Source organism: Drosophila sechellia, chromosome 2R (genome assembly GCF_004382195.2).
Source record: "Drosophila sechellia strain sech25 chromosome 2R, ASM438219v1, whole genome shotgun sequence".
Taxonomy (NCBI): domain Eukaryota; kingdom Metazoa; phylum Arthropoda; class Insecta; order Diptera; family Drosophilidae; genus Drosophila; species Drosophila sechellia.
The window spans coordinates 10898576-10926150 of record NC_045950.1 but is presented as its reverse complement, the minus strand read 5'-3'; the positions used below and the strand labels follow the sequence as shown (position 1 = coordinate 10926150).

The 27575-nt window shown below is 41.6% G+C and overlaps 2 protein-coding genes across 3 annotated transcripts; one reads left to right on the top strand and one right to left on the bottom strand.

The window, feature by feature from the left end:
- The first annotated feature begins 2836 nt into the window (after nucleotides 1-2836).
- LOC6609210 (glucose 1,6-bisphosphate synthase) lies at nucleotides 2837-4989 on the top strand. Its single transcript, XM_002033865.2, has 2 exons — nucleotides 2837-3849; nucleotides 3915-4989. Exons 1-2 carry the CDS (start codon nucleotides 2922-2924, stop codon nucleotides 4871-4873), a joined length of 1887 nt encoding a protein of 628 aa, XP_002033901.1. The 5' UTR covers nucleotides 2837-2921; the 3' UTR covers nucleotides 4874-4989.
- Nucleotides 4990-17636: 12647 nt separating this feature from the next.
- On the bottom strand, nucleotides 17637-19160 carry LOC6609209. Of its 2 annotated transcripts, XM_032716149.1 has the most exons (4): nucleotides 19096-19160; nucleotides 18935-19012; nucleotides 18058-18304; nucleotides 17637-17992 (listed from the first exon to the last, which is right to left on the bottom strand). In XM_032716149.1, the coding sequence occupies exons 2-4, from the start codon at nucleotides 18993-18995 to the stop codon at nucleotides 17710-17712; spliced, it is 591 nt and encodes a 196-aa protein (XP_032572040.1). In that variant the 5' UTR covers nucleotides 18996-19012; nucleotides 19096-19160; the 3' UTR covers nucleotides 17637-17709. The 2 variants fall into 2 exon arrangements, with proteins under 2 accessions (XP_032572040.1, XP_002033900.1); XM_002033864.2 differs by having other exon boundaries at nucleotides 18935-19121.
- Between the last annotated feature and the right edge of the window lie 8415 nt (nucleotides 19161-27575).

Below are 27575 nucleotides of genomic sequence, written 5' to 3'. Positions count from 1 at the left end.
GCCATTCCCGGAGAATCGAAAGTGGAGTGGCGGGAATAGTAGAGCAATTCCTGGAAAGACAACTTGATGTGCAATAAAAATGATGGGCTCTACAATTCGGAACGGAGACCCCCAGGAAATGGGAGTTGCGAAATTGGATTTCTGACCCTTTGGCCAGCCATGTGTGAAGGTCCTTTGGCCATTTCTATTTGCATCTAATACATAAACATAATGCGTTAATTTCAAAGGAAGCTGGCAAGGAGAAAAAAAATATATATGCAAACAAACGAAAAATATTTCCTTTTTTTCTGCGGGTGGTAATCAAATTTGCAATGTTGCTTTTTTCTTTCAGTTTTTTCTTCAATTTTTTTTATTTTTTGTACTGCCACATCTTACTGGATTGCTTGGCCGGGTATTCCCACAGGATTCTTTTGGGGGGTGACCGCAGGACAGGACACACAGGACATGAGCGATACAAATAAACAAATGATGTAAATTTCATTTTCCAGGACTTTGCATCGCTCAAATATGAAAATATGAAAAGCCAGGCCCTTAAATAAATTACACAAAATTTATTTCGCAGCCGAAGGAGATTCGGACTGAAACTATTTGTGGGATTGGGTTTAGTGTGGGGGGAGGGGGGGCAGAGACCCTTTTCGGAAATATTAGATTCATCAAAGTTCAGCAGATTTGCATTTATTTCACATTTGTCAAGGACCAGCTGCTGCCAAAGGGTCTTAAATGTCAGCCTCATCATCGAACTGCCGGTGCAGACATTAAAAACCACTTTTCGAAGCAGGAAAATCCTCAAACTGATTGGCATTAGCCAAATATATATGGAATGAAAAATGTCACATAATTCCGAGATTCACGCACAAAATGTCAATTTCAATTTGAGGCTCGGAATGAAATGAATGATTCGGTTTTAATTCCAAAGGAACGTAATGGTAGCAGGTTGTCCTGCGATTTTTCTTTGGGGTGGTGTATCCTGGGGTTTTCTGCGCACTCCCCAGTTGAAGGTGGCTTTTTTCTTTTGCCAGCCATAAAATACTTTAGATTAGCATTTAAATAGCTTCGATAGCGTTAGTTATTCGACTTGAAAATCAAGAGATCACACGCACATACTTATCCTGCCGCCCAGGACACTCGCGGGTGCCATAAAAAATTCACACAACACCAATTCTGCAGCCCAGAAGCTAGCGATTAAAATTATGCAAACGCATTATATGGTATCCTGCACTCTGGAATGAGATGGTGAATCCATGTATCTGGGGAGCCATGGGCCGTAAACACTCAATATTCGTTGCCGCAGGATGAGATTCTTTTCAAAAGTAAATTGCCTGTAGGATGTCTCTATGCAAATGTGGCAATCGCATGGAGCACTTAAAACAAATCCAGATAGAGGCATCTGGAGGACCGAGGAAACACCGATTAGTGTTCACTCACCAGAGGTTCATAAATCAAGTACTAAATTGGTTTTCGATACGGCAAAATATTGTGCTGTACTTAAGACGCCTTAATTGCTTTATGACACTATACTTTTTGTTTTTAATAAAGGATTATCGGTAGCAATAAATTAAAATAATATGCCAGTTTATATATGCCTAGGTTTTTATCATGCGATACACACTTATAGAATGCTGAAACTACTTTTATAATAATTATTATAATTCGAATGTACATATATCCCTTTATATCCCATATCCCTTTAGTATATAAATCTATACAATCCATTTAGATGGCAATAATAGCTTATTGAATTCAGTGCTTCAAAAGTTTGGTTTTTCTATAGACCTCTTAGGCTTAACAATTTATCTCGGACTTTTCATAGGGTGACTTCTGATTGGAAAGGGTTATTTGGATGGGGCCAGGATGTTAGGTTAGAATGCAGGACAAGTGCCACAACCGCCGGCGAGGAAAGTGCAGCCTATTCAAGTGTCCATTTTTAATTAACACTCTGACAATTTGACGCGAAATGCATTTCGAGTGAGTGTGTGACCTCCACGTGCAACTGTGTGTGTGTGTGTGCGAGAGTGTTCGTGGGCAAGGACTAATGCTGCCACTGCGGCGGATGCATGCCGATGAGCCTTTGGTTTTGTGGGGAGCTGAGAGCTCTGCGCCGAATGTTTAGAATGCAATTGACGTGTCAGAGGGCAAATGACCGGCAGCAGCCGGGGGCGTGGAAGGGGTGCGAAAGGGGCGTGGAGCTGAGGTCAGGACATCAGACAATCAGGGGCGGTGGCTGATAAATGTTGCATGCGCCTGTGTAACCCAATTACCGTTCTGCAAATTACCCACACCAGCGGACAAAAGGACTCCCGGAGTTTGGGGGTCCACATTCCTCGACTCGCTTTGCATAATTGATGACAAATTGAAATCATGTTTATGGCATAGAGGCTGGGACATTCCATAAAATATATTTTCCATAGATTTTGATGCGGACAGTCTTCGCCTCAGACCCATCAGGACATCCGGACTTTCCCTTTTACTCATCTTTTTCCTAGGCCATAAATCCCGGACTGGCCTAGCCTGGCCAAATCAAATGGCCAATGGATCAATTTGCGGTTGATGGAGCTTAGCCGCTCGAGTCTCCCTCACGGGGCTCGTAAATCGCAATGAGTGGGGCCCATAAATTTTCAATTGGTCAGTGGGTAAGGAAAGGGGAAAGGACCTTCACAGTAGGTATTTAGCATAGCAGTCAGTTAGCTCATGAAAGATGGAATCTTTTCCTAAAAATACTCTATCTAATATATATAGAAATCCAAAGTAATCTTATCTACTATCGCGATAAATAAAAGGAATAGATGAACGTTGTGCTCTTCAGTTTGGTAATTTTTCAGATTATAAAATCAGGGAGCTAAAACTCACCCTGAAATTCAAAGTGTAAGTTTACAAACAAAATTTCTAGTTAATCACGTCATCTCACAAATCTTGGCCAGAACATGTCTATCTCAGTGAAGCGGAAAACGGTGATTTCGCCGCAGGACCTCCTGAAGACGCTCGAGCTGTCCGGCGAAGAGGACCTCGATCTGCAAATCAAGAACTGGGTGATGTGGGACCGCAACGAGGCGACGCTCCAGCAGGTGACCGAGGCAGTCAGGGATCAGGATTGGAAGGCCTTGCGGGTGAGACTGTGCCATAGGATCACCTATTTGACCACTGGCTTGAGGGGCGTGATGCGCGCAGGATTCGACTCCTTGAACGATGTAGTGATCATCGAAGTGGCCCAGGGCATCTGCGCCTACCTCGTCGATGCCTACCCAAGCATCCAGAAGAGGCAAACGCAGGGCGTGGTCGTTGGCTACGATGGCAGGTACAATAGCAAGCGGTTTGCCCAGCTCATCGCCACCGTGTTCCTGAACAACGACTTCAAGGTGTTCCTCTTCACACGAATGATCCCGACACCCTTTATACCCTTCACCGTCGTGAAGCTCCAGTGCCTGGCGGGTATCGTGGTCACTGCCTCCCACAACACCAAGGAGGACAATGGCATCAAGGTCTATTGGTCGAATGGGGCTCAGGCCATGGCACCGCATGACCAGCGGATTCACGACTATATGATGAATAACTTGGAGCCAAAGCCTTCGTCCTGGGAAACTTCGCTGGTACTTGACCATCCCTTGGTGGAAGATCCCTATCGCCAGGTATACCCACTCTTCTACGAGGCTCTCAAGGCGCTTATTCCCCCAATTTATCTGGAGACCAATGAGTGCAGCCAGTTGAGGTTCATCTATACAGCTCTTCACGGTGTGGGTTATCCCTTCATGAGGGAAGCCTTCTACCAGGCGCGACTCAAGCCAGTGATTCCCGTCGTGGAACAGAAAGAGGCAGATCCAGAGTTTCCCACCCTCGCTAAACCAAATCCGGAAGGTAACTTCTTTCTATTCGTTCATATATTATTAAGTATAGGTTACATGATTTTAAATTTTCGTTAGAGGGCAAGGAAGCGCTGAAGCTGGCCATAAAGAAGGCGGATGCGGAACACTGCACCTTGGTTCTGGCCAATGATCCAGATGTGGATCGCTTGGCTGTGGCTGAGCTGGATCCGCGTGGCCGCTGGAAGCTGTTCAATGGCAACGAACTGGGTGCTCTGTTCGGCTGGTGGTCACTGGAGAACTACAAGACCAGGACACCCAAGCCAGCAGTGACCAATTGCATAATGATAGCCACACTGGTCAGTTCACGCATCCTGGCGGCAATGGCGAGAGTTGAGGGTTTCATCTTTGTGGAGGGCATGCCCAGTTTTCCCTGGATGGCACATCGCGCATTGGAGCTGGAAAAGTCTGGAAGAACAGTGCTCTTCGCGTTTGAGGAGTGCTTTGGCTACATGTTCGGAATGAGCCTGCCGGATAAGGATGGCATTGGAGCTGCCATGCAGTTGGCCAGCATGGCCTGTTATCTGCGCAGCACTAGGAATGTAACGCTGATCGAGAAGCTGAGGGAGATCTACGATACGTATGGCTACCACTCGTCCATCTCATCGGTTTATATGGCAGATAGTCCAGAGACAATCACTAGCATCTTCGATCATCTGCGCAATTTTACGGACGAGGAGGGATATCCCAAGTTTATTCTGGTGGAAGAATTCGAAGTGGTTCATATCCGGGATTTGACCATCGGACTGGACACTTCCTTCAGCGATGGAAAGGCTCGAATGCCGGTCACTCCAGATACCCAACTGATTACGTTTACCTTCACCAATGGCTATGTGGTCACCCTGCGATCGGCACCCAACGATATCAAGATCAAATTGAATGCGGAGATCTGCGGTTTGCCGGAGGAAAAGCAGTGGGAGGAGCTGCACGACAGGCTGAACAGGATGACCAATGCCGTGGTGGAGGAATTCCTGCTACCCGAGGAGAATGGTCTTACGGATGCCTCAACAATTCAATAATCTTGGTTTTCAATTTAAAACGTTCGATAACATTCATTTTTATGAGCTGTAACTAAGTTTTTAAAAGCATGATATTAAAATCATAAGATACGTTAATTAAAAAAAAGGAAACTAAATATTGAATGTTGTTAAATCAAGTTGACTGTAAATATTAAATCTTTCCGGGAAATCCTTGTTTTCACCTATTAAAGTGCTGGGAAAATGCTTTAGGTGGAGGTGGGGAGCTGGAAAAGCCGCAGAACGCCAATTAAGCGTGCAGAGAAATTGGCAACCATGTGGGTTATGTGAACCAAGAAGGAGGAGGAGGCCAAACATGGCCATCACCATCATCATCCTTTGTTTTGCCACCGCACAAACGTATCTGTATCTCTAGCCGAGCGAAAGTATCTGGCAAGACAAACACTGAAATTTTATAGTTTGCCTGCTAATTGCACTCTGGGGGTGCCTTCACCTCCCACACTCCCCCCGTGCTTTCAGGCCGCTCCACCCCCCTGATTGTGTGGTAATCGTTTCCGATTGTGCGATTCAGCAAAAGTCAGCTCACATAATGAAAACAGTGATTAAGAGTTGGCCAAGTCGTTTGGAGTTCGCATGAGTGAACGCAGGCCTCATTGTTTCACTTTAGATTTCGGGGAACCTTTCCACATGTTTCACATATTTGCTTAGCAGGTCAAACGGAATATTTCAGATGCTTTAAAATGTCGAGTGCCCAGGTAAACACGGCGTTGATCCCCGAGGTCGTCGTCAAGTCAAATTTCATTCAAGACAAAAGGTTCGCCCCCACTCGCGAATATGCTGCTGATATCCTTGCCACTGCCGTGGCCATTAAATTTTCCCTAAAATACATACTCGAACAGGGATCCAAACGCACACGAATTAAATATTAATCCCTGTCGACGAGTGGGTTTCTTGTTTTTTTTTCTTTCACTTTATTTTTCGTTTTTGGATGGGTTCAGCCACGTTTTACACGGTTAGTGGCGTTGCGCCAAGGTTAGTGCATTATTAAGCACTGTTTATGCGACATTAGGAACATAAAAGGCGACCCAAAGTCGATGTAAATAAGACACAGACCCACGGCAAATCAACAAAATAAAACGAATGTCCCACATGTGGGTGGGTGGATGGATGGGTTTCCGTTTCGTGTGGGGGTTACTCCAAAATTTGGATACTGGCATTCAAATAACTAAGGAGCTTTTGGCTTGTAACGACGGAGATATTGAGTGAGTTATGTTATTTATGGGAATGGATTTTTGGTGGACTTAAGCAGACATATGAATTACTTTACTAAGCAAATAAACATTAAGCAATAAACATTCAAATTATTTAAGGTACGTGTACATGAAAAGTACTTAATGCACTTGCGATTATGTATCTCACTGTAATGTATCTATTATCTCAGTTGGATTAATCAAACGTTTTTACATGGTTGAAAGATTATACAATTTGCCCATTGCAAGTTAAAGGTTGTATATAGATTTGGTGTCACAAATTGAATTTTACAAAATTTTTTAATCGGCAACATGATATATTAATGTTGCAGCCGCAGAAATTCGATTTTAATCCGTTTGCCACGCACAATGACGCTTGCAACCGCCGCAGTGTTCACCAATTGGACTCTCGACATCCTGGCATCCTGGTGGCACATATGTTGTGGATATACTGTTACACCAGCTCAAAGTCCGTCGTAATGAGAACCACCCTCGATTTGGTCCTCGTAGGTCTGCGATAGAGGAAAAAATGCGGGGTGCCCGCGGCAGTGGGACAATGGCATCTTAAATTCGCATTCGAAATGAGGCGAGCGGTGGTAAATTGATTACGTGCCACTTGCTCACATCATCAATTTCAGTCCATATGCGCGAAAATCCTTTCGACTAACGAGTGCCACAGTACGAAGGACACATTCACCCACAAATTGTTAGTTGACACTCGAAATTTCTGGTGTTCAGCATCGTTAATTAAGAGCATTTGTTGACTTCCGCTGCGGCGAGTCCTTATTCGCTGTTTGTTTGGTCTTCCTTACACCCGATTTCCTGCGGTTCCGAGGGAGGATGTTTCCTGATCATAATCACAGGATTACGCACTTTGATACCAGAGTGACATCAAGTGGTTGTCGCCTAAAGTATTTAGCTAAAGTTAAGGTCCACCAAGAGGAAACAATAGCCAATTAAAAAAAAATAACTTTTAAACAAGTTAACATCTAAACATTTAAAAAAGTTGACGAATAAACATTTTTAAATGTTTCAAAATGTTGTATTAAAAACCTTTTGCAAGGTAATAAACTTTTAAATATTAAAAAAAAATTTTCTTAATATCAAAAAATTATTTAAGGCATTGAAACAGTTTTGTTTATCAATAAAATAGTTTTTCCATCCTTTGCAAAAAAAAATAGTTTCCAGATCTTTAATAACTATTAATGCAATCAATAATTCATCAGTATAGTGGCAGCTGCAAGGATCGTCGTCCTTCGTCCTGCCGCTCACCCCCTCTCAACGCATCTCTTTCCAACAATTTGTTTTTACTGCTTTATTGTTTTCGTTTTTGTCGCATAAAAATGACAACAAATTAGTTTGGCTGCCGGTCGGCGGTTTCCCGCTGGGTTTTTCACAGTTTTGTTCGATATCCGTTTGTTTGCATTCCGTGTGTTGATATTTTTTTTGCTCGTCTTTGCCGACTTTGTGTCCTTGAGTGCTGGCCAATAAATTATGTGAAGGATGCTGTCACTGCAGAGCCTCACTCCCCTAAAAATCTGGCAAATCGGGCGGGTTAGGGATCGGGGTTTATTTTTCGAATCCGGCGAGGGCGCGACGTGTTTTTGATTAGCTTTATTAAATATGCAAACAATGAAAATGCTGTCCTGTATTTTTTTTCACTTTGTTTTTGTGCACAAAAGTGTAAAATTCGTCGGAAGGTTAATTGCCGGAACATTTCTATTAAATAACTCAAAGGTGGATATACATAAAACACGAAAAAAAAACCTAATAAATTTAATATGCATTGCTTACAATTTTTTCGTTGAGCAGACACAACCCTCCAGATTTCACGGTAAACAAATTGTTTGTAATGCATTTTAATTTGGTTTGGTTTTTGCTTTCTTGGTCCGGCAATAAATAAAATTTTTTGGACAAATTTGAAGTGAAAATGTGCTCATAACTTAGTTTGGGATCTTTGCCGAGACTGAAAATTTACATGATTTTTCCATGTGACGCAGCTGTATGAATATTTAAAATAAATATTGTTTTTTTTTTTTTAATTGCCTTGAGAAAACTCCAAAGTCAATTTGGTCAGTTGGTTTCCTTTTTTTGCTCCAATTTCTTTCACCAATAAGAAGCAACAATGGTCGTTAAGAGAAATTCGATGCGACTAAGAGAAGACTGAATTCAAAGAGAACTGAACTGCTTTATCGACGTCTTCTGAATTGGTTTTGGTTAGCTTTTTTTTTTGCTTGTTGATTTGGATAGCTATTTAATGCTAAAAGAAATAAATTATTAAATTCCAAAAAAAATTTTTTTAGTTTTTAAAATTATAACTGTTTTTTAGGAAAATTCATGTTACCGATTTTGAGTACCACTAAACTTACAATATATCATGAAAAACTGTCTAAATACGAATGAAAATGTAGATTTATGTTGGCTAAAGCTTGTTGTTGCAATGTCATCTATGCAGGAAGGGAAATTATGGGGGAGAGGTTCAGAAAAGTGCGTGGAAAACGGAAAAAGAGTTGCGAGAAAAGCGAATGGAATGGAAAATGCCCCCAGGGAATCGCAACGGAAATCTATGTATGTCTGCATATGGAGATTCTATTGCTCTTATCCCTGCTGCTCCCTGTTGTTTTCATTTCTGTTGCCATTATTTTGGGTGGAAATTTCACCCTTTTGCAAGGACACTACCTTCCAATTACCCCCCGCATGTGGAAAAGCAGTAACATATATCTGAAACAGCGGAAAAGTGCACATATTGCATGAAAAAGGGTTCATTAGCAACATCAATTATAGTTGGAGGTCCGAAAAGGTTGGCACAGGATAATTATACTTCAAGGGTTATATATGGGTTATATACATATATATATATATATGTAACATGGAGTAAGGCTGAAGGCTGGCAACAACCCGGTTGGCAGCGCTGTTGAGCAGCAACATGATTGTCGGAAATCGAAGTTATCGACAATCAGTCATCGAAGGAACGATCGCAAGGCAGCAGTGGAGTTGGGTGGAAGTCAGCGTAGCAGTCAGTCGAGTTCTCAGCAGCAGTCGTTCGGTCACAAACTAAGAATACTTTATATAATTACCGCATTTAGAATTAAACTAATAATTAAATTAATAATAATAAACAATCTTACATGGGGGCTCGTCCAGTCCTAAATCGGTTATATGAAGGTGCAGTTGTTTAAAGAAAAAAGACATTGTTGTGTGCGTGGGTATAGTCTTTAAAAGTTGTAAAGTTGTGGCTATATCTATTGCATTTAAAGTTGGAAAAATCAGTTGTACAGATTTTGTTTGAACACAAGTCGGTAAAAGTCGGGAAAGCTGCTAGAGAGAACTGATAAAGTTGAAATTGTCGTGTGCGTGGATTTAGTCTTTAAAGTTGTAAAGTTATGGCTACGTCTACTGCATTGAAAGTTGAAAAAATCGGTTGAACTCATACAGACTCAAGTCGTTTTGCTGTTGTGGAATTTAAAACAATTAAATTGCAAAGGTGGTGAAATTCGTTTCTAACGAAAATCAAAATTTGTCTTTTAACCGGTGGCGCCGTCTGCAAAATCGACTACCGTCGCGCCGTTAGAACATTGTCGTTGTTTGCTGGTGTTAGTGCCTTGTCGCGGAATGTTCACACGTACACCACCTACAAATAAAAAACTTAACACCGACCAAATACAAGCAATTCTAGAGAACGAAAGCGAGGACGAAAGCAGAAAAGAAAAAATGAACGAAGAAGATCAAAAGTTGGCGCCTGTAGGAGAAGCAGAGGCAAAGAAGCAGAATAAAGACGCTAGTGCTAAAGTCGAAGAGAAATTTGAACAAATGATGAATACTCTAACCCAGAGCATGTTGGCAAAATCTAAACAAGAGGGGCAAGTAATTATCGCTGCAGAAAAATTTGAAAAAGTTGTAAGTGACTGTGATGGCAAATCAATTCCTATTAAAAAATGGTTTGAAATTTTTGAGAAAAATGCCGAGGCATATGAACTTTCGGAGAAACAAAAATATGTTCAAGCCAGAAGTAAGATGATTGGATCAGCAGAACTTTTCTTAGAATCTGAATGTGTCAGTGGATACACTGAACTCAAAGAGTTACTAATTGAAGAATTTTCAGGCAGCTATAATAGCGCCGTTATTCACAAAAAGTTGCAAGACAGGAAGAAGAAGAGGGAGGAGACTCTACACGACTATTTGTTACAAATGAAGAAAATAGCAGCCTTAGGTGAAGTTGAAACAGTTGCTTTGATAACTCATATCGTAAACGGCCTCGACATTAAAAAGGAGTATAAGGGTGCTATGCTCCGTTGTAAAACTCTTAAGGAATTAAAGCAAGAATTCGAAATCTACGAGAGTCTGAATATTGTTGACAAGCCGAATATTCAACCAAAACCAAAGCAAATTACACAAGGTGTAAAAGCAGATCACTGCTTCAACTGTGGTTCGAGGGAACACAAACGAAAGGATTGTACACTTCCTACCAAATGTTTCAGCTGTAATCAAGAGGGCCATATCTCAAGCAAGTGTCCGGAAAAAGTAAACAGCATGCGCATTCACGTTGATAGTGCACGAACAAAGCCAGTAATCATAAATGGGATTATCATCAACTGTCTGGTGGACACAGGATCAGATGTGACCATAATTAAAGAAGCTATATTCAAGAAGATGAAAGATGTTGATTTAAACCGCACTGCAACAGTATTGCGAGGTTTGGGAAATGCCTCAACACAGCCGATTGGATGCTTCAGAGCATTAATCAAGACCGACCAGGTGGAAGCAAGCCACAACGTTTTAGTCGTCCACGATTCTAAATTCAGTTGCGATGGAATAGTGGGACACGATTTTATCAGCAAGTTTCGTCTTATTTGTAGTGCAGAAGGCTATACTTTTCTTGACCTGGAAGCAGATAAAAAACAAGCGGTTGAGTATTCCCAAATGTTTAATATTTGTGAAGAATCTTCTTTTACAGTTGCACCACAATACCGAGAAGACGTTGAACGCATGATAGAGAGAACATACGAAACACCACCCAAGCAGATAAAGCAATGTCCAGTCGAACTCAAAATTATTCCTGATGGCGTGATTAAACCCTTTCGCCATGGACACACCCGACTATCTGAAGAAGAAGCTATAGCTGTAAAGAAGCAGGTAGAGGAATGGGTCGAGCAGTCAATCGTCCGTAAATCTACATCAAATGTTGCCAGTCGCATAGTCGTTGTCAAGAAAAAGGATGGTACCCTACGCGTTTGCGTGGACTATAGAAAATTGAACACCATGGTTCTGATGGATTGTTTTCCGGTACCCATAATGGAGGAGGTGCTTGAAAAACTGCAGAGTGCCAAATGGTTTACAACCATGGACTTACAGAACGGATTTTTTCATGTGGCCGTAGAAGAAGCCAGCAAGCCGTACACAGCATTTGTTACCCGAGAAGGCTTATTCGAGTTTAACAAAGCGCCCTTTGGTTTTAAGAATTCCCCAGCAGCGTTTATACGGTTCGTTCAATTTATTTTTCAAGAACTAATTAATTCCAATATAATGCAGCTATATATGGATGACATAATTGTATATGCCGCTACCCCAGAAGAATGCATGGAAAAGACGGAAATGGTACTTATGAGAGCTGCAGAATTTGGTCTAAAAATAAAATGGAAGAAGTGCAACTTTATGCAGAGGCGAATTCATTTCCTGGGACATATTATCGAAGGTGGACAAATATGCCCTGGAAAAGAGAAAACATCAGCAGTGAATTCCTTTGGAACACCTCAGAATGTAAAAGCCGTTCAAGGATTTCTGGGTCTCACAGGATTCTTCAGAAAATTCATACCTGGATACGCCCAAATTGCGAGACCACTGACGGACCTATTAAAAAAAGATGCCATTTTCAACATTGGACCAGTAGAGCAGCAGTCGGTGAATAAGCTGAAAGAGATTCTGGTAAACGAACCAGTATTGAGGATCTACTCACGAGAAGCAGAAACCGAACTTCATACAGATGCCTCTAAGGACGGGTTAGGAGCCGTTTTATTGCAGAAGTTCGAAGGCAGTTTTCACCCAGTCTGCTTTTGGAGCAGAAAAACTACAAAAGCCGAATCAAATCGTCATAGTTACTACCTTGAAGTAAAAGCCGCATACTTAGCTCTGAAAAAGTTCAGACACTATTTATTGGGAGTCCCTTTCAAGCTCGTCACGGACTGTGTCGCATTTAAACAGACAACAAAAAAAGCAGATGTCCCAAGAGAAGTTGGCCCATGGATTCTCTATATGCAGGATTTTAATTTTCAACCCGAACATCGTGCAGGAGAAAGAATGAGACACGTTGATTTTTTAAGCCGCCATCCCCAAGCATGCATGATGATAACATCCGAGTTGACAGCACGTATTAAAAAGTCGCAGCAGAACGATGATTCAATTAGAGCAATCCTGGAAATTCTAAAAGATCGTCTATTCCAACCCTACAAGCTAAAAGGTGGCCTGTTGTATAGTATGGTCAATGGCAATGAACTACTGGTTGTCCCTGCACTAATGGAGAGGGAGGTGATTCAAAGCGCACATGAAGTGGGCCATTTGTCGTTGCAAAAGACGATGCATAGCATACAGCAGCAATTTTTTATTCCTCATTTGGAATACAAGGTAAAAAAGCTAATTTCTAACTGTATAAAATGTATCATCCACAGCAAAAAGTTGGGAAAGCAGGAGGGATATCTAAATTGCATAGATAAAGGAGACGCACCGTTGCACACACTACACATCGATCATTTGGGGCCAATGGATTCATCGGCCAAACAGTATAAATACATTCTGGCAACAGTCGATGCGTTTTCAAAGTTTGTCTGGTTATTCCCAACCAAATCAACCGGACAGGAAGAAGTGGTCAAGAGGCTGACCGACTGGTCAAACATTTTTGGTTTCCCTAAGCGAATTGTTAGCGACAAAGGAACGGCCTTTACGAGTGGTGCGTTCGAACAATTTATGAGCAGCCATAACGTGGAACACGTCTGCACAACTACTGGAGTGGCCAGAGGCAACGGCCAGATAGAACGAGTAAATCGTTTAATTTTGGCAATAATACCAAAGCTGTCTTCAGACGAACCGTCGAAGTGGTACAAATATGTGCCTGAGGTACAAAAGGCGATCAACTGTCACGTGCATTCATCACTGAAGCTGTCACCATTTGAGGTCATGTTTGGCACCAAGATGTACACCCGAGTTGAGGATCGGTTACTGGAACTGCTCCAAGAAGAAGTGGTCTGTCAATTCAACGAGGACCGCTATGAGATGAGACAGCTGGTAAAACGCAACATCGAGCAGGCGCAGAAGGACTACAAGCGCAATTACGACAAAAAGCGCCGAGCTGAATACAAATACAAAGCAGGTGATCTGGTTGCAATTAAAAGGACCCAATTTGTAGCTGGCCGCAAGATGGCAAGCGGGTATTTAGGTCCATACGAAGTCACAGGAGTCAAAGACAATGGCAGATATGACGTTAAAAAAGCAGCAAACGTCGAAGGACCCAATGTCACATCCACCAGCTGTGACAACATGAAGTTGTGGAAGTACATAGCCGAAAATGCAGACCTATTGTCATCCGGGTCGGATGATGATGATCAGGAGGGCCGAATGTAACATGGAGTAAGGCTGAAGGCTGGCAACAACCCGGTTGGCAGCGCTGTTGAGCAGCAACATGATTGTCGGAAATCGAAGTTATCGACAATCAGTCATCGAAGGAACGATCGCAAGGCAGCAGTGGAGTTGGGTGGAAGTCAGCGTAGCAGTCAGTCGAGTTCTCAGCAGCAGTCGTTCGGTCACAAACTAAGAATACTTTATATAATTACCGCATTTAGAATTAAACTAATAATTAAATTAATAATAATAAACAATCTTACATATATTATAACCTATTATCGGCAGCAAACAAAACTTAAGTTACTCGCATCTTTATATGTTAATATGTATAAAATGGTTCATGAGTTTTTCAGTATTTCAATGTATCTTAAATTCGATTGAACGTAGTCTCCGCTTGTCTCTCTGATTTTCATCATTTGTTTGCTTTCAGTTTTTCCATCAATTATTCCCAGCGATTCTGTCAATCTCCCGGGGAACGAGGAAAACTCTCAGACCCTCTGTTTTTCATTTTCCTCCTTTCGACTGGGCATTGTTTAACAATTAACGGAACAAGTTGTTTAACTTTACCTAAACGATTTAAGTCAACAGAGCGCTTTACTCTGCCTCCTCCTTCACTCAGCTGTAGCCTTTATCCTTCACTCAGTCCGTGGACAGAATGTCCTCGTCACTTGGTCAACGAGGACTGGGCGAGGGTGATGCACGGAATCCTGGCGGTGCTTCCGCTTCCGATGACTGCACAAATCGTTGGTCTCCTTTTTTTTGCAGATCCATTTCCATTTTTTTTGCCAGCTTTTTACTCCAGCTCCGGTTGAAATGACAGAAATTTGTCAGGAAACAGTTCGTTTTGTTTGGCTTTCGTTTGACGGCACTCACCTGCACATCCTTCTGCTTCCCAAACTGTCCCTTCTGAACTTTTTTGTTTGCCTTGGCTTGAATGTCAAAGAGTGCTTAAGACTGCCGGTCTTTATGGACGCAAAAAAGGTGGCCCAAATACGGGAAATATATCCGATATAGTCGTCTCTCATCTAGTTCCGAATTGCCTCCAACTGTTGATGTTACTAAAGTATCTTATAGTTTAGTACCTTCATATGGATCAATTTAGAAGACGCCCATGCACCATGGTTACTGGCATTTCTGCCCACCCACAGTCAGTTGAGGATTCCTGTGGAACTGGCAGCGTGCGGCTTCAATAATTAAATTTGCGACATTTCAACGCTCCAGCGATCAATGGAATGGAATTAACTGTTGTCAATTATCCGTCGCTGCTTTCATGCCTCTAAATAGCAAATGCAGCAAAAGCAAAAAGCACGAGCACACAAGCAGAAGCATCGAAAAAGCACAAGGCAAAGCAAGGATTGCCGACAATAAAATGTCACTTGATCGCTGCATTGGCGCTCGTGTCCAACTGAATTTAGGCATCGCCGGCGGTGGTCACTCCGTGGAAGTTGCCAATGCGATCGGAACGGAGAAGGGAGGGGCTATGCTCAGATACACTCAAAAAAATTATATAGAATGATATGGTAGAAGCGCCTAAAAGACTATCCATATAATTTTGTATATACGGCTACCAAACGCAGATCTTGAATGAAGTTTCCTCGAAACGAAAGCAAAAGAATAGAATGATGATTAAATGATCCCATCTAGCAAGCTAGTACTTTTTAAAGTGTAGCTAGCGTAGATGGAACCGAGGCAGGGTGATGCCAATGGTGGTGATGGTGGCTACCTGACCAGGTGGCGTCGATCTACCGCAACGCTTGGCCACACAAGAAGCTTAATTTGTTGCAAGTTGTCCGCTGTCTCCGCTTGACTCCCCATCAATCAGCGAGCGATTCTTCAACTGGAATGGTGCAAGAGCAAGCAGAAGAATTGCTTTTTGCGACAGTACCGTTTCATCGAAAATTCAGAGCACGCCAACTGAAACATGTTCTTTTCATTTCCCTCTATATCTAGCTCTCAAGAATTAAGCCTTCATTGAAGACCGCGAAAGTCACTAATTATTCACTGCTTAAAACCAGCTTAATTAATAATAACAATTACATTTAGGCCGGTAAATAGGTTTTTGAAAATGTTTTAACTTAAGATGCGATGCACTAACAAGGGCTCACTTGGCTTAACTACCTTAGCTAACTTACTACACTAGAAAAAGGTTTATTTATAATTCTCTTGGAATTGTCTCAAGTTTTAAAATTAGGTATGTCATTTCTTAGAATATTGTGCTATGAGTTTAAATGAAAAGAATGGTAGAATGGTAGAGGATGAAGAAAAACATCATACCTAAAACCTGATTTTGAGTTGGAAGAGTGGTAGATGGTTTGCACATGCTTCATTGGCTAAGTCGAAGGTTGAGTCCGTGCAATTAACAATTGAATGAGCCATCGACTAATTTTAGTTATTTAGTAAGTTCAGAAATTCTTCTTAGTTTTATAAATGATAAATATTGCAATTAGGTACCTATACACTGACATACATTATTTTCAACACGGAACTTCAAATCAGGCTAAGGAAAATCATAATTTATGCAAAGCTGAAAGTTTCCACTACTTATGTTGGAATAATCTATCCCAACCCAAGACCTTCTTAACCCTCTGGTGGCCCTCCCCCAATTAACCCTTAACCGTGCACCACACATGCCAACCATACTCTAATGAAAATCTATCACAGTCAGCACAGGTTTCGCTGAAAGCGAAAATTCATTACACTTTCCCAATTATGTGAGATACATTTTAAACAAAGCAGCCGGGAAAAACCTCATCTTAACCAAGTAAATTAATAGCAGCGAGAAGGAGCGAGTTGCCAGTCAGAGATCAAAGTAATTAATTATAATAATTAAAAACTTTTCAGCATTCCCTGTCTCGCTCACTTCATCACGCCGAAGTTACCACAAACTTTACAGCATTTGCATGAGTGTGTGAGAGAGATGGATTGTTTGTTCAAAAGTGCGTGCACCTGTTGAGATTTCGGTAATTCCCCAAGCAAATCCCATATTCACATCTTGTTCGGAACATCGCCACCCGCCTTTTTCTACGTGTTTTCCACGTTTCATATTCTTCGTGGTGGAACTAGTAGTTTTTGTCACTATCGCTTTTGTTGTCTTAGAGTGCACTAGTTTTTTAATTATCGCTAACAGCCTTGGAGGATGCAAAGTTCCACTTGGCTGCCCTAATACACTAAAAGCATTTACCAACACTGCCTGCCACGCCCCCTTACGCCCGATTAACCCCCACACGCCCACCGGCAATTGTACGTGCTCATCGGTGCAAGCACTCGGCGCATGTCGCCATCTCTTTCCAACTGACAGTGGCGTACGCAGGATAAAAGGGGTTACAACACACCTGCGAGGATTTATAATATATTTAAAGATTATAGAAAGTAAATACACTTAAGATAATGAAGTTCTAAAATATACTAACACTATTGTACATTTCCTATAAGTCAAGTAAACATTGCGGAAGTGCTACTAATGTTTTGTAACTTGTTTTATCTTCTGTGAAGGTTAAAGACCTTTTGAAATGTATTACAAACCTAAATAATATCTTTAACTATTTTCTCTCGATTTTCCAACTCTTCATTGTGAATATTCATATTGATCCCCTTTAACCGAATCCCTCGTATGCCTCTGGTTCACTCGAAACATCCATCACATTTTGCTGCGAGATAGAGCTTGAAGTGAAAGAGGATGAAGGATGTTGGATGCAGATGCAGGTTACAGGATGGAACTTTTAGGATATGGTTTGTGGGATGCAATCATCTAGAGTGTGCAAAAAAATGAGCACTTCAGATGCGGAAACCGCAATGAATAAGCTGGGACATCTGCAAGGGGCGTGGCAGTGCGCCCTCTTGGAAGCAATTAATCGACCAAACCAAATGGCTAGCGAAAAAAGGAGAGGCGTAAGTTCTTTGCGAGCTCTAACTTCTGAGTTCATAAAAAATATCCTGTTAACAAGTCACCGCGTCAGTTAATTTACTGTAATTTATTAAAGTTTACACTCGAAAAAAACCTATGTTCTATTTGGATGACTAATTGGATTCGGTCTTCTTGATGTTGAGAACGCCGGCGGCATCGGTGGCACCCTGGATGTTGGTCACCTTCTGGTTGCCATAGGCATCGATAACGGCCACGGTCTGCTGGATTTGGGTGGCGGGAATGGCTCCAACTCCGGAGCTCTGCTGGTAGCTACCGGTGCCTAATCCACTGGTGTAGGAGGTTATGGTGCTATGGCCATTGTTGTAGTTGTTGTTGGAATAATAGTTGTTGCCTTCAGTTGGGGAGTCCTCGCCGAAACGGGTGTCAAAGGACACACTACGGGAAATTGAAACTATCATTAGTAATCATCAATGCAAGTCCTCATTTTCAAAATAACTCACGCTGGAGCTGCCTGCTGGATGTAAGTGGAGCCAGCATGACCGGAGCCATCGGGATTTTGAACGCTGTGTGAGGCGAAGGTGTAGATGCCGCCGTTTCCACTGGAGGATGAGGAGGATGATGACGAGGAAGACGAACTGTACACCTGGCGACGCAGACGCCTCAGCAGATGGGCATTCACGGGATGGACATCCGACTGGTGGCCCTCCGAGTCCAAGGTGAAAAAGGCACGGGGCAAGAACTGTCCAGCTTTATGAATAAAGAGCAATGAATTTAGCGATAAGTATCTGAAATCGATCGATATGGTAGCTTTAAAGCTTAGATTCTGTTCACACCTCTCTTATTTACCACGATTATATATTATGAACTTTTGATTTGGAATTTGTTTTGAATAGTATGAAAACCTTTGAATCATAACATATACATAGCATATATACTATGCAGATTTATTCCAAGTCATTTATGATAATGATAATCCCAAAAGTATGCTTATAAATCTCAACCATTCGACAATGGCAATTTCTTTTTTGAGTGTGAAAGTTTGTCCACTCAGCGATCCCGTGAATAATCAATCCTAATGCTGGTTTGAATAGCCGTATTATAGAAATCTTAATAAAAAACGAATTTGTTGTGCGGAAAGTTTTGCTGTGCAAACATTGTCGCAAAGTTAATGAGCTACGCGAATTTCACAAACCAGTTTCAGTTTCCGGATGGGCTCAATAGGTTTTTGGGTATTATTAGCATACTCGCACCCGTCGACCGACTTGTTAATTCAATTAATAATAAACACGATAGCAGCCCCGACTAGCGATGATGTAATTGCACAATAAGGCTTAAGCTCTCATCAAATTACACTCAAATTGCTTTTTTTTTGCTCACCGGAAGAGGCCGAAGCGGTAGTAAACGCAAACAAAGCGATGGCAATCACAGCGTACTGCATTGTGAAGCGGTATGGATCTGTAAGAACACACTTAGGCACTTAGTAGGGGTAATTCAGTGGGTAGGGGTATCCGGGGGCCTATCTGCGGTTCAGCACTCACAAAGACGAAACGAAAGACTGAGGCAGCGAACGCGTGAAAAGTTCCAAAACGACTAAGCTCGCGGTGCGGCTCCCTAGCGCTTATATATGGAAATTTCGAACGCTGACGCAGTGCGAACCATCTACATCATTATCATCTAAAGCTAGAAGAACAAGCAGAAGCCGTCAAACAGGCAGAAGAGTTGGGCAAATAACTCCACCGGCAGACTGAACAATAAACAAATACAAATAAAAAAAAACAAGAGACAGGCTTTTAAAGTATCTTCTGGCTGTGGCTCATAAACGTAAAGTTAGGCCCAATGATTCATAAGATTTAATAACATCACAGCTCTCAGCTAAATTTCTCTCTCTGCATCAGAGTTTATCTCACAAATAAATCCATCCAAAAAGTTAATGATTATGGGGAATAACTACATGACGAAGCAGCAAAGCTCCAACGGGGAATTTCTGTTCTGTTTGTTTTCACTTTATTTGTATTTCGCATTATATATTCGAACGCCTATGAAGGAATAACGAGCCAAGCTGTTTTGGCCAGCTCGTGTAAATTGGCCAAGTGCCCTCGCTCTTCCTTATTGCTGTTTTTTGTGCCCAGTCTGCGCCTTGAGCTCTGCTTTTGACCCGATTCGTGTTTGGCAATAAAGAACTTCTCGAACTTCTTCTCTTTGGCTTGGGGCAATAACCTGATTACAACGTGGCCAACACCTAACACACGGAGTATCAGAGAAACATACATTATACTTCGACGATCATAATGCTAAGCTATATAATGCTTTGTTTAATGGCTGGCATGCGTCCACTAATTATAATATTTCATGAATTTAATAATATATGTCTCGCTAATATTATGTCTCGCTCGGTTTTACCGCTCCATCTGTTCGAAACTAAACTGGTTTTGATGGGATTTTCGATTGATCTTGCTCGACGAAATGAAAACAAATTTTGTTATTTAATTTTACATTATCATATATGTATATTCCAGGAAATCCTTTAAAATAACCGGTTTTGTGGGTATTTGGGACTTTTGCAGTTATTATTATTTTTAATTACCTAAAATAAATTTAAGGCTACAAAATTTGGGCAACAAAAATTATATTGCATATACACATTTTTTACGTTTTGGTGAGCAAAGTAGGGGATTTCTAACAGCTACAATTAAATAGACATATGTACTTATTTCAGTAAAATATTACCAATTTTTCACGCACTACTTAAGCCAATCTACCACCCCAATTTCGTTTTTTTAACACATCAAAAAATTCAATTCCTTGGATTTATATTAACCTAATTGAAACCCACAAATTTGTTGCCATTTGTTGTGAAGAAGTATTTTTGAATTTCGCACACGTTCGTTGGCAAAAATATGTACAAATATTGAATACGAAAAAGACGAGGAAAAATTCCATTTTTTTCCGCAAAAATTGTGACAGAGCAAAAGGCTGACCACCGCCTACTTGGAAAAATAATCCCCAGCCGATTTGAACGATTTATTATTTGGCCCAGCCAACTCGGAGCCCGTCCGGAAACCCGGAACCATTAATCATCCGAGTCCAGATCCAAGTCCGAGTCCGAGTGGTGGACACAGGCGGCACTGCAATTGGTGGACATTTTGGAGTGGAAGAAACTTTTGCGGTACGTGGCAACGTGTTGAAATTACAAAATGTGTTAAAAAATGAAAGAGCAGGGCGGGTAAAAAGCAAAATAATATATTTCATTCACACACAGACTTTTGTCTCTGCTCCGCCGTCCATATAAAAAACATAAATTTCCTTTGAGAATAGAACTTGTGAGGGGGGTGGGGGTGGCAAGGTGATTATGTTTGACAGCCGACTTGGGACACGGAGCAACGCCCCCTTTTTCATCGCCAGACAGGACATGGGTATTAGATCCTGGCCAAAGTGCCAAAACTGGCTTCGCTCTCCGTCTGATTTACGGCCAACTATTTTGTTTAAATTTTTACCACTTAACTGCTATCGACAATCAACTTAAAACATATAAATCCAAATATTTAAAGAGCAAATAAAGTTCCATTTGATTTTTTTTTGCCCACGTTAATGATTTTCCTGCATCTCTGGGGATCAGCGAAAAATATGAAATATTAAAACAGCTGAAGGAAATAATATAACCAAATCGAAAGGCCAAATCTGTTTAATGTTTCAGAAATTTTGGTGTGGGAACCAAATGACAATATGCTTTTTAGCTTTAACCTCCCTCAAGCGAAATTGATTTTCAATGTTTTTCTGTTTTTCGCCTAAAAATACACAAAAGAGTCGAAAAAATTTGACTGTGATTGTCACTTGAATGTGTGGGTTGGAAAAACCACTCCAAATCCACTTCACCAAATATGTCAGTATGGAATCACGAACCTCGTCTGATTTCTCCAGTGATTTTTCGCAATCAGCCTGATGAGGATGTGCCGAGGACGTTGCTCATGGAGGCAGTGCTATGATTAGTATCCTTTCAGCCAGGTCAAAAGCGATGCTGCCGCATGCCAAGTGGCCTCGGCCAAATGAAACTTTAATGCGGATCAAGGACAAAAGGCTGGAAGAAGCTGCCTGATGAACTACGTGATGGTCAGACAAATTGAAGTTACACTGGAAAATAATTTGCCAATTTCCTAGTTTGCTTAGGCTTAAGGATTAAGTGTGTATGCACTCCCCTATAATCATTCTATAAAATCAGTCCCAAAAGTAAACCTCAAAAGAACAGAAATAGAAATATTCAATAGAACAAACATTTTGTTGCAGTGTAAGTGGATAGTCAACGACAAAGTGAAATGCATTGAGGTTGGTGGCGAACAAACGCGACCTGAATCGGGAATATTAGCCAGCCTACTCCGCCCCCTCAGGATATATATATAGCTACTTCGACTAGCATATGCCAGATAGTATAGCTGGCGTATCAATTCCGATAATGTACTTGGACCACGAGTATCTTTATTATCCTGACTGCTGTGCAATTATTTCCGACTGCTTTTCGCCGTACCGCTTTTCCGAGTCCTGGGAAACGCAAACAAAGGATATTTCGCGCACACGCCTCGGACATGATTGCATCCGGGCAGGAAGCATTGCGTCGTGTCCTTTTTGCATCCTTACATCGGCGCTTCCTTCCTGCCGATCAGAACCCTTGGCTGGCTGCTTTTCATCCGCAATTTTCACGCCCACTTTGTTTGATGATGACAAATCTCGTTGCGTGTTATCAGATTGGCCAACTTTCCGTTGCCATTCCCCTCCGTATTGCATAATTATGTTTATCTTTGGAAGCTGCGCTCCTGCCACGTGTCCTTGCGTTTTGGTTAGCTTCCTGCGATTTTGCTTGGAACGAGTGGCACGTGCTAATCGGCGGTCGTCTGCACCGCCCATGCACCCAGCCACCGCCCCTCTCCCCCCTGTAAATGCAACCCCGCCTTACATATCCGATAATTGAAATCGCTAAGCTGAACATCGGAATCGAAATGGCTTCATTAATCAGGTCACTTCGATGGCAGCGCATAATGTTCTCCAAAAATTTGAATCGGGGGAGGTTCAAAAGCGGAAGGAAGTCTATATAGCACTTAGCTCGATTGCATTTGCTCATTTTGTGTTACCTAATTGGGGAAAAGATGTTTCGGTTATTAATCATGAGTGGTAGATAGAAGATAACATAGTTATATCACAAAAATGTGGTATATATCATAAAATATTTATTATAAATAGATCTTAATGAGCAGGGGTTTTTCTCCTTCTATCCATTCACCAAAATATCGCAAAATATGGTTTAAATTAAATTTGCTCATTTACCTTTAAGGACATCCTTTGCTTAATGAGTGCACTCACGCCCACACCCACTCACAACCGAATGAGTGTCGCCCTGCGGACGCATAAATTATAAATAAAAGCCTCACACACGTGGAGAAAGAGAGGTGTATATAACCTCAGAGAGAGAGAGGGAGAGATACAGTCTGAGGCCAAGAAGTGTGCTAAATATTTAAGTACTTAAAACCATAAACCTGAGTATTTATAAATTGGCTTTAACAAGCTCGCATGTGACGGTGGTTGGGTGTGTCTGTGACCTGACCCTTTTTTCGGGCACAAGGATCTGCTCGACTCGATTCCATTCATTAGAAATGCTCACTAATGTGCCCGACTTAATAATAATCAAATTTATATGCATGGTTATGTCCTTATAGCAGGACCACAAAACTGAAGTTTCGAGAGGATTGGCTGTTAAGTTTACGGAGAAAACTTTGAGAACGAGACGTATATAATATGTCAATATCCTTGTTTTCAAAAATGTCTGACCAAAAGTGCAGATGTCCAGTATCGAAACACGCCCAAGACCAGTGCCGTTATTCTGCTACCAGTTTCTTGTTTGTTTTTGTTTGTTAGCCAGCTTGTTTGTGGCCGACACTGAGACTAAATGGCCAAAAAGGTCGCCCCCTCGGGATTTCCTTAGTCCTGCTGCCAGCTTCTTCCTTCCACAGTCTTTTTTGGGTCCGATGAGATTTGAAAATTCCACAAAAATTAATTAGGAATGCTGGCATCCATGTTGTGATAGGCTAGTTCTTTTCGCCTAGCAACATTTTTGATGTGACTGAAGAGAATCATCTTTTTGGCCACACCCGGAATACTCATTCTTCAAACAAGAAGCGACAATAAAAACAAATTACAATTGCAACAATGGCAGCGGCAGCACAACATTTGAGGCATTTTCCCCACACAAACACACACACACACACTTCAGTTAAATGAACATTTGCAGGACCTAGATATTTATTTATTACAGGGGTTGCACTGCAGAAGCATTAACCCCTTACTGCCCACGGCAGCCTCGAACAACGGAGGACTGAAAAAATTGAAATAAATTACCAAAACTAAAGGCAACAACTGTTCGCATAATGAAGTCAAATTATATTTGTGCCTAAGTGCACTGTGAGAAATATAATATAATAATGATTTACACGTGCGTTCCATGCAACATTTTTTGGTGAAACTAGGCAACCCTTTACAAGTTCTTCAGTTGCTAAACACTATTCTAGTATTTCAATATATTTTCCTTGTTCTGGACTAAATTTCTTATATTTTTTGGCTGTGTATTCGGATAAGAGGGAGTTGGAACATATAAAGATGGGGTGCAGAAAAGATGATCAGGGAAGGTGTGAGTGGTTCAAACTAGCTGGGCGTTGGGATAACGAAGGGTGCGTCCTTTGCTGGTCCTTGGAATTATGCAAATCGGCTGCACTTCAGATACTACCCCTACAAAAAACAAAAACAAAGAGGAAACCCCCTACAAACAAACGTATTAGTGTCATCGAGCATTTGCCAGGCCATTTCATTGACACGTAGAACACCTTTTTCGTCCACTTCGTATGATGTTATCATTTAATTCTTGGGGAATTAACACGGACATTGTCAACCGTAAATGAGCTAATTAATCTAGTAAATGTGTCGCAGCTCATTCCACAATTTCTCTACTACTTGAGAGCCAGGAGTGGGTTCGCGTTTTTGTGGTTCTCCAGAGGATCCCCAATGCTGACACGCTTCTCCAGGTGGCGGAGGGGTGGGAAATGGAAAATGGGCAGGGTTTGCCCCTCGGGGAGCTGCACTAAAACCCCAAATGAGATGCATGAATTCCGCTCCGCCGACAAGCAGCTCATAAAAGTTAACATCGAAGTATTTAAAGCACATTTTGGGGAAACTTCAGCTTGGAATTTGATTAAATGCAAACTACTTGGACATTCTATAATATATACAACTTCAAATCAAGTATGTAAAGATCTTTGAATTTATTGATTCGTTTAACCAATTTAAGTTCATTTTGACTTCTCTTATTTTTGTATATTTTGGCTAACTATTTTTGGCCATAAAGCGATCTTTTGTCGCGCCAAAGTTAATGAACCAGCCGCACTTTTCCAATCTCGCATTTGATGCGTTTGGATTCAACATATTTGGCCAGACTGAAAAATAATTTCATGTTTATGGCCACGTTGTTTTCACCGGCCACAAAAATGCTTATCGAACGCCGGAGATCGCCAAGCGAGACTTGTAAATATTTATGATTTTTTGCGATTTTTATTCGACTGATAAACGGGTTTTTCCCATCGCAGCGTTGTGCGATGTGCGAAAATGTTTGTGGGAAGATATTGTGCACCTAGCCCAAGCGATTCGATTCACCTTCTGTTTGTTGAAATAATAAATCTGAAGAAAGGTTGTTGTGTTTTTCGAGGACTCCACCCCCTTTGTTGTTCTTATGTAAACGAAACCTTTTTGCCTACATAGCTGCATAGTGAGTTACCCTCATGAGAACGTTTAGGCCGTGAATTGGGTAAATATTTAAACTGGTTGCGATTGTTTTGGCAAAATCGTTGCAGTTGGTCAAACACGTGTTTGAGATAATTTAATTAAATTTACTTGGCTTTTTTACCCGTGCCACGTGCCACTCGAGTCCAGTTTGCTGCCCTCGTAATGGAGTGGCAAACACTTGAGCACTTGCTTTAAAAATGCGGCAAGTGCAGTTGGCTTGGGTGGGTAGGTTAGCTTGGTTGGTTGGCGGCTGGCTGGTGAAAATTCCTAGGAATTGAAAACTTTGGTGGTCTTCGGACGGCAGACAATGCAACAATGTCATACGTACTTGGATGAATCGCTGGCATCCGTCGCAGTCCGTGGAGAATAGACCGAAATTCCACCGAACCCACGACCATGATGTGGCGATGATGACTTGTGGAAATCAAGCAGCAATGATTTCCAATCCATCTGTAACTAAATATGATTTATTTTCACGGTGTGTGTTAGCCGCTCTCGCCCCTCTCATTAGTCGGGGCCCCGGGTAATTTGCATAAGTGTCCTGGCCCCAGGAACCAAAGGACACACTCGAGAGCGAGCTGGAAACTAATTAAAATGTTCGCGCCTCAAATTTCCTCCGCTCGCCCTTATTTATGACCCTGTGAATGTCTTGCATATGGACGGAGTAGAGATCCTTCTCGTTTTCCTCCTTTATTTTTTGTTTACGAGTGACAAATGGTACATTTACATGCGAGTCAGTTTGCATATTGGAATTATTCATGGTTTCTTTAAAGATGGCGCAGGATGTGATGTCGCGGGAAAAGGATGAGGGTTTCCTCAAGGAAATCCATGGGGGCATGGGGGCACATAAAACTTTTATTTGAAGAGCTAAATGTAAACATACACTATTTAAATACATATTTTAGGATAAGTACACAAGGTACTTAAAGTAAAACTACCTTTTGAAAAAATGTTATTTATTTTTATTTTGTGTTTTTAGCTACATATAGTATGTTATATCGTAAGTCTACAAATCCGCTTACGTTTAAAAGTCAAGCCGCCGGCTAATTGACAAAAGTGTCCTTCCGATTGTCACTTTCCCAACCCTCCGTAATCCCCTAAGTCGCCATAGGGGTTGGGTAAAAACCAAATCCGGAGAATGAACAAACAAATTATTTAGCAATTGGCTAGTGCTAGTCCGGCGCCATGTAAATCCAGTTGTAAACAATTTGAATCAAATTCCGGGGGCATCGCCATCGCAAGGGGGTGGCATGGGTTAAGGGGTCATGGTGTTCCATGACAGCTGTCGCGGACGGGAAACTCCACTGAGGATTGGGCGTGATAAAAGGGGTTAATCGAACGCGCGGACCACAGCTTTTGGATCGGGGAATTTTCTTCACCTTTGCGGAAAAAGAAAATTTATTTGTCAAAGGGCGTGGAATTTCCTTCTGGGTATTTTGGTTAATTAGCGATGTCTGGGGACATCTTCAGTCTGCTCTTTTCGCCTCTGATTTACACATAAAATTTGGTGCGACTCAGCTCTGGGGAAATGTTTCCAGAACTTCTCAAAAATAGACCAACAAGTGAGGGTGTGGGGAAAATTCGGGAAAAAGAGTTGCCGTCTTGTGGTTAACGGAGTTTTCGGGCCTTGTCAGAAGTTAATGAGATTACCACGCCCCCCAAATTAATTCACGGAAAAGTCAAACAAGCTCTTTCTCTTTCCCTCGTCCATTCAATCGGTCACAGGCAGAAACCGCAAATGCGGAAAATGCAAATTGTTTTTCATGCGAACCCAGAACCTCAAAAACCAATGCAATCCCCTGACCTTTTCCACCTTTTGTTCTCCTAACGAGGCGTGAAAATTTTGTGGGCGGTTCCGGTAACTAATCTCTTGCTGGTGGAAGGGAAAGAGGAAGAGGCATGTGGATGCGAAGGGTATGCCTATAGGCACTCCACTCTGTTTGACAACTTCTTCTCCCTAAATAATGTGCGAAAGTCAGAAGGGTTAAACCCGAAAATGATGACTAATCAAGTATGTGCTCACAGACAATTTATAAAACAAAGGGCAAGTTATAAAGGGAAGAAAGTGAACTATGAAACAAACAACAGGATTACAACTGCCTTTACGTGCATATAACTATTCATAACCCTGAACATTATAAATAAAATGATGTTAAATATTCATTTTCAATATTCATATACGTATACATCACGTAAGTTTAAA

Coding starts and splice junctions, on each gene's coding strand:
- LOC6609210 (XM_002033865.2), top strand. CDS start 2,922: ATGTCTATCTCAGTGAAGCGGAAAACGGTGATTTCGCCGCAGGACCTC. Junction 3,850..3,914: donor CGCTAAACCAAATCCGGAAG/GTAACTTCTTTC, acceptor AATTTTCGTTAG/AGGGCAAGGAAGCGCTGAAG.
- LOC6609209 (XM_032716149.1), bottom strand. CDS start 18,995: ATGCAGTACGCTGTGATTGCCATCGCTTTGTTTGCGTTTACTACCGCT. Junction 18,305..18,934: donor TACCGCTTCGGCCTCTTCCG/GTGAGCAAAAAA, acceptor TTATTCATAAAG/CTGGACAGTTCTTGCCCCGT. Junction 17,993..18,057: donor ATCCAGCAGGCAGCTCCAGC/GTGAGTTATTTT, acceptor AATTTCCCGTAG/TGTGTCCTTTGACACCCGTT.